The sequence below is a fragment of the Polychytrium aggregatum genome, assembly GCF_025602895.1.
Source record: "Polychytrium aggregatum strain JEL109 chromosome Unknown BJ171scaffold_43, whole genome shotgun sequence".
In the NCBI taxonomy this organism is placed as follows: domain Eukaryota; kingdom Fungi; phylum Chytridiomycota; class Chytridiomycetes; order Polychytriales; genus Polychytrium; species Polychytrium aggregatum.
In genome coordinates this window covers 137,639-150,346 of record NW_026516245.1, presented here as the reverse complement: position 1 = coordinate 150,346, position 12,708 = coordinate 137,639, and the positions used below count along the sequence as shown (strand labels likewise).

Below are 12,708 nucleotides of genomic sequence, written 5' to 3'. Positions count from 1 at the left end.
GGACTCGATGCGCCCAGTGTTGCGAATTCCCACTTTGTCAGGAGCTGCAAGAATCCCAGCTGCCGGACAGTGTGGAATCGCGACGTCAATGCGGCGCGCAACATGATCACAGTATGCAGGTCGATTGTGGAGATCGGAGAGCGACCGGCGGTCTTCACTCGGAGGCTGCCAAAGTGATCTGTTTTATTTCTTGTGGCTTTGCTTGACGCAAGCACAGCACATACTACATGTTCATGGAAACGGCTATATTGTCCCGTTTTTTTCTGAATAAAGTGTAGGATATATTCACAGGTGGACAGCATCGATGAGTCCATCTCCGACGAACCGTACCCAATATATTATGCAGATCACCCTGCTTCACTTGACGAAAGTCCTGTCGGGCTGCTGGAGAAGGCTCTGCCAGAACTGCTGGGCCTTGAGACACAGGCATATGATGCCCATGCCGTGCGCCACCATGATTCCATAGTCGATCCGCTCGAGTCGCTTTCTTGTTGCCATCCCCGGGAGATACCGGAATCCATACATTTCGTTGACATACATGATCGCTGCTCCCAGGAAGATCTCCGTGATGATGATCGAAAGAGCCCGGGACACAAACTGATCCAGCAGGAACGGCCCCCAGCCCGAGTTGTTGTCGGTAAAGTTGAGGCTCGGAATCAGCCCGACTGCTGCAACGCCAAAGATGCTGCACAAGATCGAGCTCTGCTCGATGATGCACGCATCCACTTCCTGCACAGCCCGGATCGACACTCTCATGTAGATCGTGATGCCCTCGCTTTCACTGGTCCCATCTCGACTGACGGTCTTCACCATGGCCGCCTTAGCCTGGCTGACCAGCCGCTCTCCTCCTCTTGCGATCGAATATCGGATGGTCGAAATTCCGGTCCGCGACGACGCAGTGCTCTTCCGGCTTTCGATTGTGGTGTCCTCTATAGCCAATTCATTCATAGAGCGTTGATCGGGTCTGCTTTGTGCCCCTCTGGATTTTGTGGATGCCTCTGCTGCCTCCTTGAAGCTCCTGCTGGGCGGTTGGCTCAGCATGGCGGCGCATCTGCCGGAAACAACGCCCGCCTGGCTGGTCGAGCCACCTGTCATCTTAGAATCGAAATGGACGTTGACGCTGGCAGCGGCATCGGCATCGGCGTTGGGGTCGGTGCTGGCGTTGGCATGGGCATTGGGATTGGCATTGGCATTGGCTTCGAGGTCCTTGCTCTTGTTGGTTTGGTTTCCGGTCCTGGTCGGCCTCTGGTTGCGATTCGCAGCGAGTTGCTCCATCTCGTTCGCAAGGTAGAGCCGGAAGAGGGCGTATTGTGCAAGCGAAATCAGGACCCGGCTCGCGCCCATGCCGAACAGCGATATTATCCACGACGCCGTCGTCCACTCCATGGAAATCAGCTTGATGAACGGGCTGATGGTGGTGAGAACCAGCACCGAGCCTGATGCGTACCCAGCGGGAGCATAGCCGTTTGTTAGCTATGCCTTGGCTCGGTCTCGTTTTGGCTGCATTCCCATGCATTGCTTCGAGCCACGTTGAAAGTGCGAGCAAAGTAAAGTATGTACCTCGCTTTAGGGTTTCTGTGGGTGCACCCGTTCGATGGCCGGTTGCAGCAGAGTTCATCGTCGCCCATCCGTCCGATGGGTACCGACAGGCACGGAAGGATGATGGCGATTGAACGCAGAAAGTCAGCCAGCGTCTTAATTGGCACTCAATCTAACTGTACCGGCGAGTAGACGGCCCGCTGTCTATGCCCGGAGCGCATACCCGAGTCTGTGTAGATGAAGCTCTGCCGGCTGCCTCGAAAGTCTTCGTCCTCGCAGACCTTGGGCACTCGATTTGACCCTGGCATTTTCTCGTACAGAATGATTCCCAAGAGCGCTTGGAACCACGCAATCAGGGGATAGACCAGCCCAATGAGCAGCACATTGATGATCTGGGGACTGTTCTTGAACTGCTGAAACAAGTAGAAGCAGCCGAGAATCGCATAGGCAGCCACCTCGATGTTGATGGCGAGCATGGTCCACACCACGATCCAGCCGACAAGCGACTTCCAGTCCTTCCGGAATATAATAAAAGCCTCGACGATACATCGCCCCACGGGAACCAGAGGGCGGATGATGAGTGCCGTTTCGACCGTCAAGCCAAGGGCGCCGACGATCGCGGCGACAATCATGACCTCGACCGCCATCGATGCCCGCAGGAGATGGATGTTGTGGAGGGGCCCTAGTTTGAGATATGTCCCCATTGCCATGCTGAAGTAGAGCAGCAGATGGACTCGGAACACCAGGATCCCGGAAAATGGTAGCGGGCCGGCCGAAAGCTGCCGCTCCAGAGTATAGAGCCCGGCGACGATCAGGCCGGCGGCGATCGACACCATCAGCGACGTTGCGAGTGTGTATCTGACCACAAAGTACAGGCAGCTGAGAAAGGACCGTCGCTGCGTCTGCTCCATGACGTTTGAGGGCCTCGGGTTGGTGTTTTGGGCATGGGCGTCCTCTTGGGCATGGGCGTCCTCGGTTGGTAAAGCCGGCCCAACATCGCCGTCAGGGATCGTGGGAAGCGCAAGTTTGTCTGCCTTGTCTCCTTGGGGCTCCTGCGACTTTTCGTTCGGGAACGACATGGTTCGACATCACCGGGGGGGTAGAAGCAAGGGCAAGTGCAAGGGCAGCTGCAAGGACAGCGGCAAGATCAAATACGGATTCCCTCTCGGCAAAGTTCCTTGCCGGTGGCAACGTCACTTGTCCTTGGTCGCTGGTGAGATCATTCAGCCATTTCATTCAATCACCACAGGCTCTTGAGCTGCACAGCCGAGTTCCGAATCACTCAAGGCGGCCGGTGGTCTCGCTTCCACCATCCGTGTGTACATAGTCAGTTGTCTTGAAAGATCGCCTGGTGTGATTCGAGACAGGGGGGGGGCATTTTGTGATTGTCATTCGGGGAAACTCATTACTCACTCGGCCTTCATCGGGCAGACTCCCTCATCGATTCAAAGCTGTGGCTGGACACGAGGGAGAAAGTGTAGGAGGGGGGGGGCAGACATGCGATGCTCTATATTGTGAACGGATTGCCCATGACTAGATTTTCACATTCTGGGCGCTGGCGGCTCCGCTGATGTTTGGCAGCGTCAGAAACACATCGCAGCCATGGCCAGCGACCGGTATCAGCTCGAGGCATCCGCCAAAGTACTTGGCTGCAGGGCGCGTGGCAGATATGCGCGGCGGAGATGGATGAGATAGGCGGGCAGGTCCAACGGACAAAATCAGAGCGTTAGCGTTTGTGGTTGTTTTGGCCCGATGTAGCGGCAAGCAGTGCTAGCTGCCATTCGATGATGCCAGATGCAGCCGGGTGCGACGAGATGCAGCGGATGCTCACCATAGATCCTGGACATGGGCAGACCAAAGCCCAGGCCTGGCCATTGGGGTTCGAGTTCATCAAGAGACAGTGGGTGAGAAATCGAACATCCAGCGTCAGTCAGTCAGCCAGCCAATCACTCAATTAATAAGCCAAGTCAGCCAACCCCGCCAGTCAACCAGGCGCTTACCGGCTATGGGCCCGCCAACGCCCGACTGCATCGCGAGTCTGGCCTGCGTCTCAAAGATGCCTTCGTCCTCGTTGATCTTTGGAACGGTCGTGAAACTGTAATCAAACACCTTGGGCAGATCTAATGGGTATATCGGCCGCGGCAAAGCAGACATTAGTGTCACTCGCGAGAGGGAGGAGGCCGCGGACGCATCTGTGGCCAAGTCCCGATTCACACCGCCTTCATCCGTTCTCCCTCCCCAGCAGTACATCGAGAGGACAGCCGATGGAGTTACCTTCCGACGAGATGCCGCCGCCCTGGTCGCGGATGCGGATGTGAATGTCGTCCTTGCCTTCGCAGATCGTGATCTCGACCGGCGGCTGCTCCCGACGGCGGAGCTTCATGGAGTGCTCAACCGTCGCCCTCATCGAGTTCTTGAGGAGCTCCATCAGAATGTACTCGAGATGAACGTGGAGGTAGCTGAAAGTCGTGGAGGTGTGTCCCTTGAGCTCGACCTCGGGTGCGGTTCCGTAGTTGATCTCGCAAATGTCGGAGACCCGGTGGGCCACCGAGCGGATGAGGATCGATGGCGACAGCTTTGTGTCGATGACGCCGACCCAGTTATGGTGGGTTTCGGTCATGGCCAAGTGGTGCTCGGCAAGCACTGCGATCAGCAGCGAGGCGAGGCGAGGCGATACGAGGCAAGACAACCATCCAAGCAGCGACATTGGTAAAACAGTATGATGTATGATGTGAGTGCGGGGAGGGCGACAGCAGAGGCAGCAGAGGAGCAGAGGCAGCAGAGACAGCAGAGGCAGTCGAGTTGCAAGAGTGGCAATCCTTTCTGCCAACAAGCCCATCCAGCGAACGACCACATCCAGCCAACAAGCCCATCCAGCGAGCATGTCACCAGTGAGAATCTGCCACTGCAGTTGCAGCCAAGTGCCTGGGTGGTCTCCAGAAAACCCACCTCGAATGCCGATGCGAGCCTTGATCATGCCATCCAGGAATTCGGTGACGCTCTGCTTGTCCATGTACTTGCCGCACTCCAAGAAACCTGTGACGTACCCAGGGGATCAGCCCATAATGAACGGTTGCGCATGAGACGCTGGGGGGGGGCACTCTGGTACTGCCAAGCACAGGGGATGCTGCAGTGTCCTCGCAGAAACTGCATCGCATTCGGCAGATCGGAGGTGATCTTGCTTGGCGTGTGCGTGCCTGCAATCCAGAGCCTCCTCTCCGACAGTGCTCCAAGATCCAGCCCGACGGCAACCCAAAGCCTCGCAGGTGTATCTCGTCGTTTCTTCCTCCTTCTCTCGCGCTTTCACGAACGGTACCTTTGGCGAGGTTCGGGATGACGTCCTGATGCGAATCCACAAGCTCTCGCAGCTGCTCCGAGTACACGTTCAGAGTGGGCTCATCGACGGGCTTGGGAATCTTTTGCAGGGTCTCGAACGAGTGACTATAGAGGTTGTAGATGCTCTTGATGTAGGGATTCACGCCGACGATGAATGGCAGTTTCTGGATCGCTGTTGATGAAAGGGGGGAAGGCCAAGAGGTCATGGTGAGAAGGTGGAGGAGGAGGGATGTCGGCAGAGCCGGCGGCCCAAACTCCATGCACGAGTCTGTTTGGCTCTGTCAAGCGAGAAAAATGCTCCTCCTCCTCCCCAATTCGCCGCTGTGGATGCTGTGCAGTGCCGCCCAAGCATGGGCAATTGCGACAGGTGCACGAACAGAGAGTCCAGAGACAGCCCAGTCCTTATCCTGATCCTTGATACCGATCCTGAGTCTCATCGTGATCCCAATTCTCGATCCTCGTTTCCCTCCCACCCATCCTCGATTCCGATCCTGACGCAACTCCCAAATGCGGATCCAGAACGCACCCATGACCCGACGGGCCAGACGCCTGGGCAGCTCCTCATACAGAAACTGCGCGGAGGCGAGCTTGTCCTTTGCCTGGCCGAGCTTGATCAGATGTTGCAGAGTGACGGGTGTGGTCGGCTCTTTGCCGACGAGGCCGATCTTTTTACCGACGTGCCAGGCCGCCGACTCGGAGGAGAAGGTCCGGAGGGCCTTTGGCAGGCTGTTCATCGCGGCAGAGAGGGAGGAATCGACGAGGGGAGGCCGCTCCGGGACGTTCGTGCGCTTGGATGCCGGAGGAGGGAGGAGAGAGGGCGACGGCGCTTGGCTCAACAGAAGCCAGTCGGCTCGGAGCCAAGGAGCCATTTTTCCCAAGGCCACAAGCGGGCGATAGCCGGCGCACGTGACGGCGTCATGTCTGGTGACTCGGATGACTCGGGCAGCCGATACGGAGCCGCCGGCAACGCAACAGGCACGACGAGGCACGACGGACTGTGGACCGATATCAATGCTCAGGCAGAGGGGCAAGCAGCCGCAGAAGAAGAAGTAGTCACAGAGGAAGAAGTAGCCACAAGTCTATTCAAGTGTCCTCCCAACAGGCAGACGGGTGTGGGTGGGGAGAGAGGGAGGTCGTATGGCTCTCTGCTCAACCATCCTTCGCTTAGAACGGGACGAACCCGGGCAGGTTCACAATGACCCGCCGCCAATCCTCGCCTTCTATCTCCTCGGGGCCAGGTCCGGCTGCTGTCCGCGGGGGGTTGGAGTGCTCCGCGCTCTGATCGCCCAGCGATGGGCCGCCTCCAGCCGGGCCATTTCGGTCTGCCGGGCTGTTTCGGTCTGCCGAGGCTGCAGGAGCGGAGCAGCTTTTGTGGCCAGCGAGGCTTCTGGTGGCAGAACCGGGCTCCTGTGGCTGTCCGGATGCTCCCGTCGCATTGGGATCTGTGCTTGGGCTCGGGGACGATGGCATGCCAGAGACAGGCCGGCTTTTGCCGGATCCGCTGTCCTGGTCGAGCAAGGACTCGTGCGGATCCTGCTTGGATAGGGACTGAGTCTTGGACGGGGCGACATATGAGCCGGGTTGGGCTTGTGCGGGAGCCGGAAGGGGATCGGTTGCATACTTTCCCAGGCCCACGTCACCACAGCCAATGACATTCAGGACATCGAGGGTGCCGACGCAGCGCTCCACCAGCTCCAAGACACCGACATAGGTGATGTTGGAGCAAAAGGACAGATCCACAAATCTTAGGCCGCGGGCGCCTTCGGTCCAGTTGTTGAGCCGGGCCAGCCCAAAGAGTCCCGAGTCGCCGATCTTGACGCATCCGCTCAGATCGATCCACTCCAGCCCGAGACACTTTTCTCCAATCTCGTAAAGAACCATGTCGTCGACGTTGGCGTTCCAGGCGACCGAGAGTCGGGTGAGCTTCGGCATGCTCGAGATGCACTTGGTGATGCAGATTGCGCTCCGGTTGCCTCCGGCCAGGTTGAGGGCCACGACGGAGCGCAGATACGGGCAGCACTTCATCAAGGCGTAGTTGGACAGGCCCCGCAGGAAGCTGACGTCCAAGACCGTGAGGTGGATATTGGGATGCATCAGGAACCGTGGGATGATCTTTGAAAGCGAGTGGTGATTGCGATGCTGTTCCGAAAGGGTGGCCGTGAGCGTGAAGCTGCGAACGAGGTGGTAGTTCTCGGCAGTAGTGGGCTCGGGTCGCAGCGAACGACAACGGCCCAAGGTATCGGGTCTGTCCGTGCTGCAAAAGTCGGCCAGGGCTTCGAGTTGGCCGAGGGTATAGACCCGTGGACACTTCCAGAGCACCTCCTGGGCGACAGAGTGCCAGCGGCGGCTCACCAGCGTGCAGTGGTAGAGCGACAGTACCGTCGACTCTCTCGAGATCAAGGTGTGGTACTCGTGGTAGTGCGGCACAAACTGCTGGAAGATTTGCATCAGCAGCTCGGCCGGGAACGAAGCAATCCGAGAGGGCTGGGCCCGGGGAAGATCCTCCGAGTCGTGCCGGAGGCCATGAGACGGATCCATGGCCGGCGTCGCCCGGAGCTGACAGGACGACGCCTCCGACGGCGAGGCCAGGTCGAAAGGGCTGCAGCCAGGGGCGGAGGCCGACGGCTCCATCCAGCAGCAGACCGGTGCCGAAGGCGGCGGCGACGGAATGGGGTCCGGCCGGTCGAAGAGAGCCTGGGAATCCGGGCTGCATGTCCTTCGGCTGGGGCGGGGATTCGCGGGGGACACGGCACTCCGGCTGGCTCCAAAGCGGCCCCAGGTCTTGCATCTTCCTTTTGGGTGCTGGGCGATATTATAACGGTATGAGGAAAGTTGAGGATGGGCCAGATGCAACCGGCCAGAACGAGTGCATGATTGGTGCGAGAGAAGCCTTTGGGGCCGTTTGAGGGTGGGGATATGCCAGGGGTTGTTGGAGGTTCGGGAAGAGAAAGCGCAAGGAAAGTGCATCCAGCAGCCCGAAGAGAGCGAGGCCATGCCATGCTGCAGGGCGACGTGCAGACATGAAGCAAATGTCCGTGCGAGCCCCAATATGCAAGTGCGAGCCCCAATCTGCAAGTGCAAACGCCAATGCGAGAGCCAAACTGACCTTTTCGGTAGGGTAGTCCAAGTCCACGCAGAGCGAGGCTGGGTCCAGGCGGACGGTGTCGTCGATGTGTTCTTGAATGCGCTTTGTGCATGCCTTGGCTATGGCAGGCACCAGGCAGTAGTCGAGGGACGGCGGCGGGTTGGAGACGGAGCGAGGAGCCTGGCCCTCATCGTCCGAGTTGCAGTCTGGCGACATGATCACTGAGGGCGGATGGAGCAAGTGGAGCTGATGGAGCAAGTGGAGCTGATGGAGCTGATGGAGCTGATCAGAGGCAGTTACTTGTCCCGCCGGGAAAGAGTTGGATCGCGGAGCAGTCCAGAGCAGCCCAGGAAAGTCCAGCGCCTGCAGCAGCGGCGACGAGCGGGAAGAAGGTCTGCAGCGGTGGGTGCTGGCCGTCCCCGGGGAGCGCTTCTGCCGCCGGCTGAGATGCTCCGATGCATGCCCGAGAAATGGCGGCAACGGCGGGAGAGAAGCGACGGGAGCAGCGGGAGGAGTCCTCTGCGGGAGGAGGGGTCTGTGAGGGCCAGCGCAGGGTCTGTGCCGGGGTGCAAGGGATGCGGTCGCTGCGAGCGGATGTGCATTCCAGGCGACGATAGAAGCGATTGCATTGAGCTGAATCGCATTAAACTGCATCGTGTAAATCGGATGTCTCGATCGTTCATTGACAGACAGAATGAAACAGGACACCCTGGCTTTTTGGTCATTGACCGAATGTTCTGTTGCCTCAAAATATCGTGCATGGCCGTGACCATTCTGCGTTCTTATGGTTCAGTTGGACGCATGCCACCACATACTGCATGTTCATGGAAGCGGCTGTGGTGTCCCGGTTTCTTTTCTGAATAAAAGCGTATCGCATGTCTCGGGACGTATCTCCGGATGCATCTCTTGAAAGTGAAGGTCCCGGGGTTGATCTCATGGCAGCCCATCCGCCAACCGCGATCTTTGGCTCCCTCTCCCTCCCATCATCTTCTCCCTTCCATCATCTTCTCCCTCCCATCATCTTCTCCCTCCCGTCATCTCCCTTCCGTCATCTTCTCCAGCCCATCCTCCCCAGCCGCCGATGGCCCTCCATCACCAGGTCTTTGGCCTCTTCGCCCGCCCCGATGCGTCCACTATCCGGTGTCTCTACTTCATCCCGTCCGAGTCGGCTCCAGCGGCTCTTGCCTTCCTCGCCTGCTCCTGCTTTGTCCCTCCCCATATCGTCCTTCTCGTCTACGCATCGCCCGAGTCCCATCCACTGGTCCCGCTGGACCACTGCATTGCTGCCTCGGCCTCGCTGAAGCGGACGCCCCCCTCCCTCAAAGACTCGCCCACGATTCTTCTCCTCACCACCGATGCCACCCAATCCGCCGAGCAGGCAAGTATCGACCTGAGGCTAACTCGCCTCTAATCCCAATCGCCCACTCGCCAGATTGTTCGCTGTCGACTGCATCGGCTACATCCTCGTCTGCCTCGTTTGACTCAATTACCTCCCTCATCCGCAGCTGATGACGATCCATATCTCGGCTCTCAACCTCATCGCCCCGGCTTCGGTGTCCTTTGTCGTGTTGCTCTCCCAGAGCTCTCCAGACTTCCAAAAGACGCTGCAGTACCAGGTCGCCTCCAGTAGCCACTCTCGTTCGATATCGATTGTCGAGCCAGACTGCCTACCACCGAGTCCCTGGCAGAATCTCCCTGCCCACTTTGAAACGCAGGCACTGCGGCCAGACGAGTCTACCGACCTCGATCGATATACCATCCTGGTTTGTCAGTTTGCTCTGGGGCTGTTCGAAGCCAACCCCACGGATGCCCTCAACCTCGACGGACTCGATATCGTCAGTCTCTGCACACGCCTGGCATCGGCATCCGGGCTCGATGATGCGTCGAATCTCTGGGCGTTCCTGGTCAATCGATTGGTCGTCCACAGAGCCCTGATATTCGCCGAGAGCTGGGATCGGGTCCGCCGATATCGCTTTGGATCAAGAGCCTGTCTCCAACATCTGCTTCATCTTGTCCACTCGACCCTGGATCTGCGGAACAGCCGCATGGTTTCGCCAGATCAGCACAGCGGAATTGCAGCGACGGCCACAGTCTCAACCGCTGTCTCAACCGCTGCCTCAACTGCTGCCTCAACCACCGTCTCGGGCGAGGATGCACATCCTCTATCGAATCTGCCGACCCATTCTCCTGGAGATCCGACTCTTCATGATGCTCTAGGTACCGAGCATCCGATCGGCGGATCCGAGTCATGGCATCGATCAGGTGCGCCGGATCCACTCGACACTGCAGCGCAATCGACCACCGCAGAACATTATCCAGGGACCACATCTGCGCTAGCTGTAATCGATCTCCACAGAGATCCCACTCCTGTATCGGGCCCGTCAGTGGCGTTCTCCAGTCATCCAAAGGACGAGAGTCCCGGCTCGCCTCCACTTGCCGACTCGGATGTGTGGGAGGGGGCGTCGATTGATACAGACAGTCTCTATGCCGGCAAAGACTCGGACGGCATCGACAAGATGCTGGACACGAGGGACACGAATGCCGATGACGATGACGATGCTGATGCTAATGCTGATGCCGATGTCGATGCCGGTGCCGATGTCGATGTCAGCATGACCATCAGGCCAACCAATGTCGACTCCGTTTCCCATTCATCCTTGGAGAAACACGCAACCCACGAAGCATCATCGTCATTCAAAACAAAGCTTCTCGAGTTCATGTCGGTCCATTATCCAAACGAAGACCCCCCGCGCTACGAGCTCGTCCCCTCCGATTCCTCGTTGCTGTCGTGGTCCGCTGTGCCGCGCACGCTATATCGCTGCAGCATCGTTGTGATCGACCAACATATCGAGAATGCGCGTGCCTTCGAGACCGTCATCGAGGCCGAGGAGGATGCATCGCGGCTGGCCTGCCAGTTCATGCAGGTCTTTTTCGAAGCCGCCAAGCGCACCCGAAACCTCCGGGGCACTCTCGAGGATTTCTTCAAGGACGATCTTGAGTACGGCGAGATCGTGGAGCCGACATACGATCCACCTGGACACCCCGGCTCGAGCCTCTCTTCAACGCATGATGTCGACAAGTCCAAGATTCTGGCCGAGGGCGTCACGGTGCAAACCAATTACATCGAGACGGTCATGTCGTGGTGGCGCCAGCTACCCAAGTCCGAGAAGACAGCTACTCCTTCGTTTCAGTGCTCTGGCTCCCGACTGCAGGGCTTCAAGTGCACGCTCACTGTCAATCGCGATGTCTTTCATTCGATCGGAGCCCTCCAAACCAACAAGTTGGCCCGAGAGAGTGCCGCAAAGGTACTGAGATGCCTTATTTTGCTGGACGTAGCCCATGCGAGATCATCGGCTCGATCGTGCCATGGCGTTTCTTGTGTGTGCGCATGCAGAGATATCACGGCCATGTCAGATGCATCCGCATCGTGTGCTGTTTGGCAGCGCCCTTGGCGGATCTGTGCATTCACACGGTCTCCGTGCGGAGTCTTGCTGGCACATTGCTGGACCCACGCTAACGCTCATCGTTGTTTTGCTGCCGATCGTCCTCGCTCAGGTGGCGTGTAAGAGCCTTGGCCTTGAGGCGAAGCACACCCCGATGGCTCAGAAACCTATCGGAGGATATCTGCAAGAATACATTCGGGCCCACAACTACATTGCCAACTTTGAGTTTCTCCACAGTCGTCGTCTCAATTCCTTTGGCTGCATCCTCCGCATCGGCGAGAGGGAGTATCGAAGCGACACCGACTTTGTGCGCAAGCAAGATGCCAAGAATCATGCGACCCAGCGTGCGCTCGTTGATCTGGTCGGCACCGAGTACGAAATCCCCGGGCCGGCACAGCGGGCTCCGGAACCCAAGCGCGATGACGCTCGTGGCGATAGGAACAGACCACACAAGCGCCCCAGGACAAATGCCCTGTGGACCTCAGCATCAGCAAGCCATTCAGGAACAGCACCACCCCGTTTTCCCTCGACGACGGCCGCACCCGCCTCGTTGCCGCAACGACCAGCACCGGCTCCGTTTTCAATAGACCGGTTTGTCGGCCATGCCGGAGTCCCTCCGCGACCGGCTTTGCGCCCACTGCCTCCAACCCAAGGCCTGTCACCCGTGGTAAACCCGCTCGCGCATCCCACCTATCCGATGCAGCCGCCAATGCCCTACTATCCGTTCCAGCGACCGGCACTGCAGCCATATCATCACCCCAGCAATCCCCACAAGAGGCATCCCGATTCACAGTAGTCTCGGGCACCGAGGATCTGCCCTTCAACTTTCCTGTGTGGCAGGCTTTGTCGACAAGATACCCGATCGGTCCACATCTCGACACTGCATCGCTCGTCCTGAGATGGCCGCAGATTTGAATATCCGAGCAACCGTCGCCGCGGCGTCGGATTTCCACTGCCTCAGGGCTCTGCCGATAGCCCTGGTCGCGAGCACGGTCGACCTTGATGACGCTGAACCCGCACAGTCGGAAGCGAGCTCCTCGCTGCGCCTATCTCGCGACTGTACATGGCGATGGTGCCGATTCGCTGTCCGACTGAGTGGAGGAAGCGCTGGTGGAGGCAGTGGTGCACTGTCCTGAAGGATCCGTCGTCTGGAATGCATGCGATTCAATAATACACGGACGCCTCGGGTTTTGAGCATCGATCGATTATTGTCATCCATCCAAAACCAATGAGCGCTGGCCATGATCATTCGCCACACATCATTCAAACACACAATGGTGGAGGTTTTGGAGTGTCTCTTGCTCA

General features: G+C 58.4%; 4 protein-coding genes across 4 annotated transcripts; 1 reads left to right on the top strand and 3 right to left on the bottom strand.

Moving 5' to 3' along the window:
• Positions 1-1,233: 1,233 nt before the first annotated feature.
• BJ171DRAFT_519644 (uncharacterized protein) lies at positions 1,234-2,039 on the bottom strand. The gene is made up of 2 exons (XM_053112365.1): positions 1,561-2,039; positions 1,234-1,436 (listed from the first exon to the last, which is right to left on the bottom strand). The coding sequence occupies exon 1, from the start codon at positions 2,013-2,015 to the stop codon at positions 1,707-1,709; it is 309 nt and encodes a 102-aa protein (XP_052963127.1). The 5' UTR covers positions 2,016-2,039; the 3' UTR covers positions 1,234-1,436; positions 1,561-1,706.
• A 985-nt stretch (positions 2,040-3,024) lies between these two features.
• Positions 3,025-5,719, bottom strand: BJ171DRAFT_445839 (branched-chain alpha-ketoacid dehydrogenase). The gene is made up of 7 exons (XM_053108180.1): positions 5,402-5,719; positions 4,856-5,047; positions 4,489-4,575; positions 3,814-4,182; positions 3,540-3,659; positions 3,371-3,406; positions 3,025-3,188 (listed from the first exon to the last, which is right to left on the bottom strand). Exons 1-7 carry the CDS (start codon positions 5,607-5,609, stop codon positions 3,073-3,075), a joined length of 1,128 nt encoding a protein of 375 aa, XP_052963126.1. The 5' UTR covers positions 5,610-5,719; the 3' UTR covers positions 3,025-3,072.
• A 172-nt stretch (positions 5,720-5,891) lies between these two features.
• On the bottom strand, positions 5,892-8,426 carry BJ171DRAFT_221192 (uncharacterized protein). Its single transcript, XM_053106484.1, has 2 exons — positions 7,982-8,426; positions 5,892-7,677 (listed from the first exon to the last, which is right to left on the bottom strand). The coding sequence occupies exons 1-2, from the start codon at positions 8,174-8,176 to the stop codon at positions 6,040-6,042; spliced, it is 1,833 nt and encodes a 610-aa protein (XP_052963125.1). The 5' UTR covers positions 8,177-8,426; the 3' UTR covers positions 5,892-6,039.
• A 457-nt stretch (positions 8,427-8,883) lies between these two features.
• On the top strand, positions 8,884-12,199 carry BJ171DRAFT_602098 (uncharacterized protein; the record flags this gene model as incomplete). Its single annotated transcript, XM_053115138.1, has 4 exons — positions 8,884-9,338; positions 9,466-11,265; positions 11,516-11,831; positions 11,991-12,199. The coding sequence occupies exons 1-4, from the start codon at positions 9,042-9,044 to the stop codon at positions 12,197-12,199; spliced, it is 2,622 nt and encodes an 873-aa protein (XP_052963124.1). The 5' UTR covers positions 8,884-9,041.
• Between the last annotated feature and the right edge of the window lie 509 nt (positions 12,200-12,708).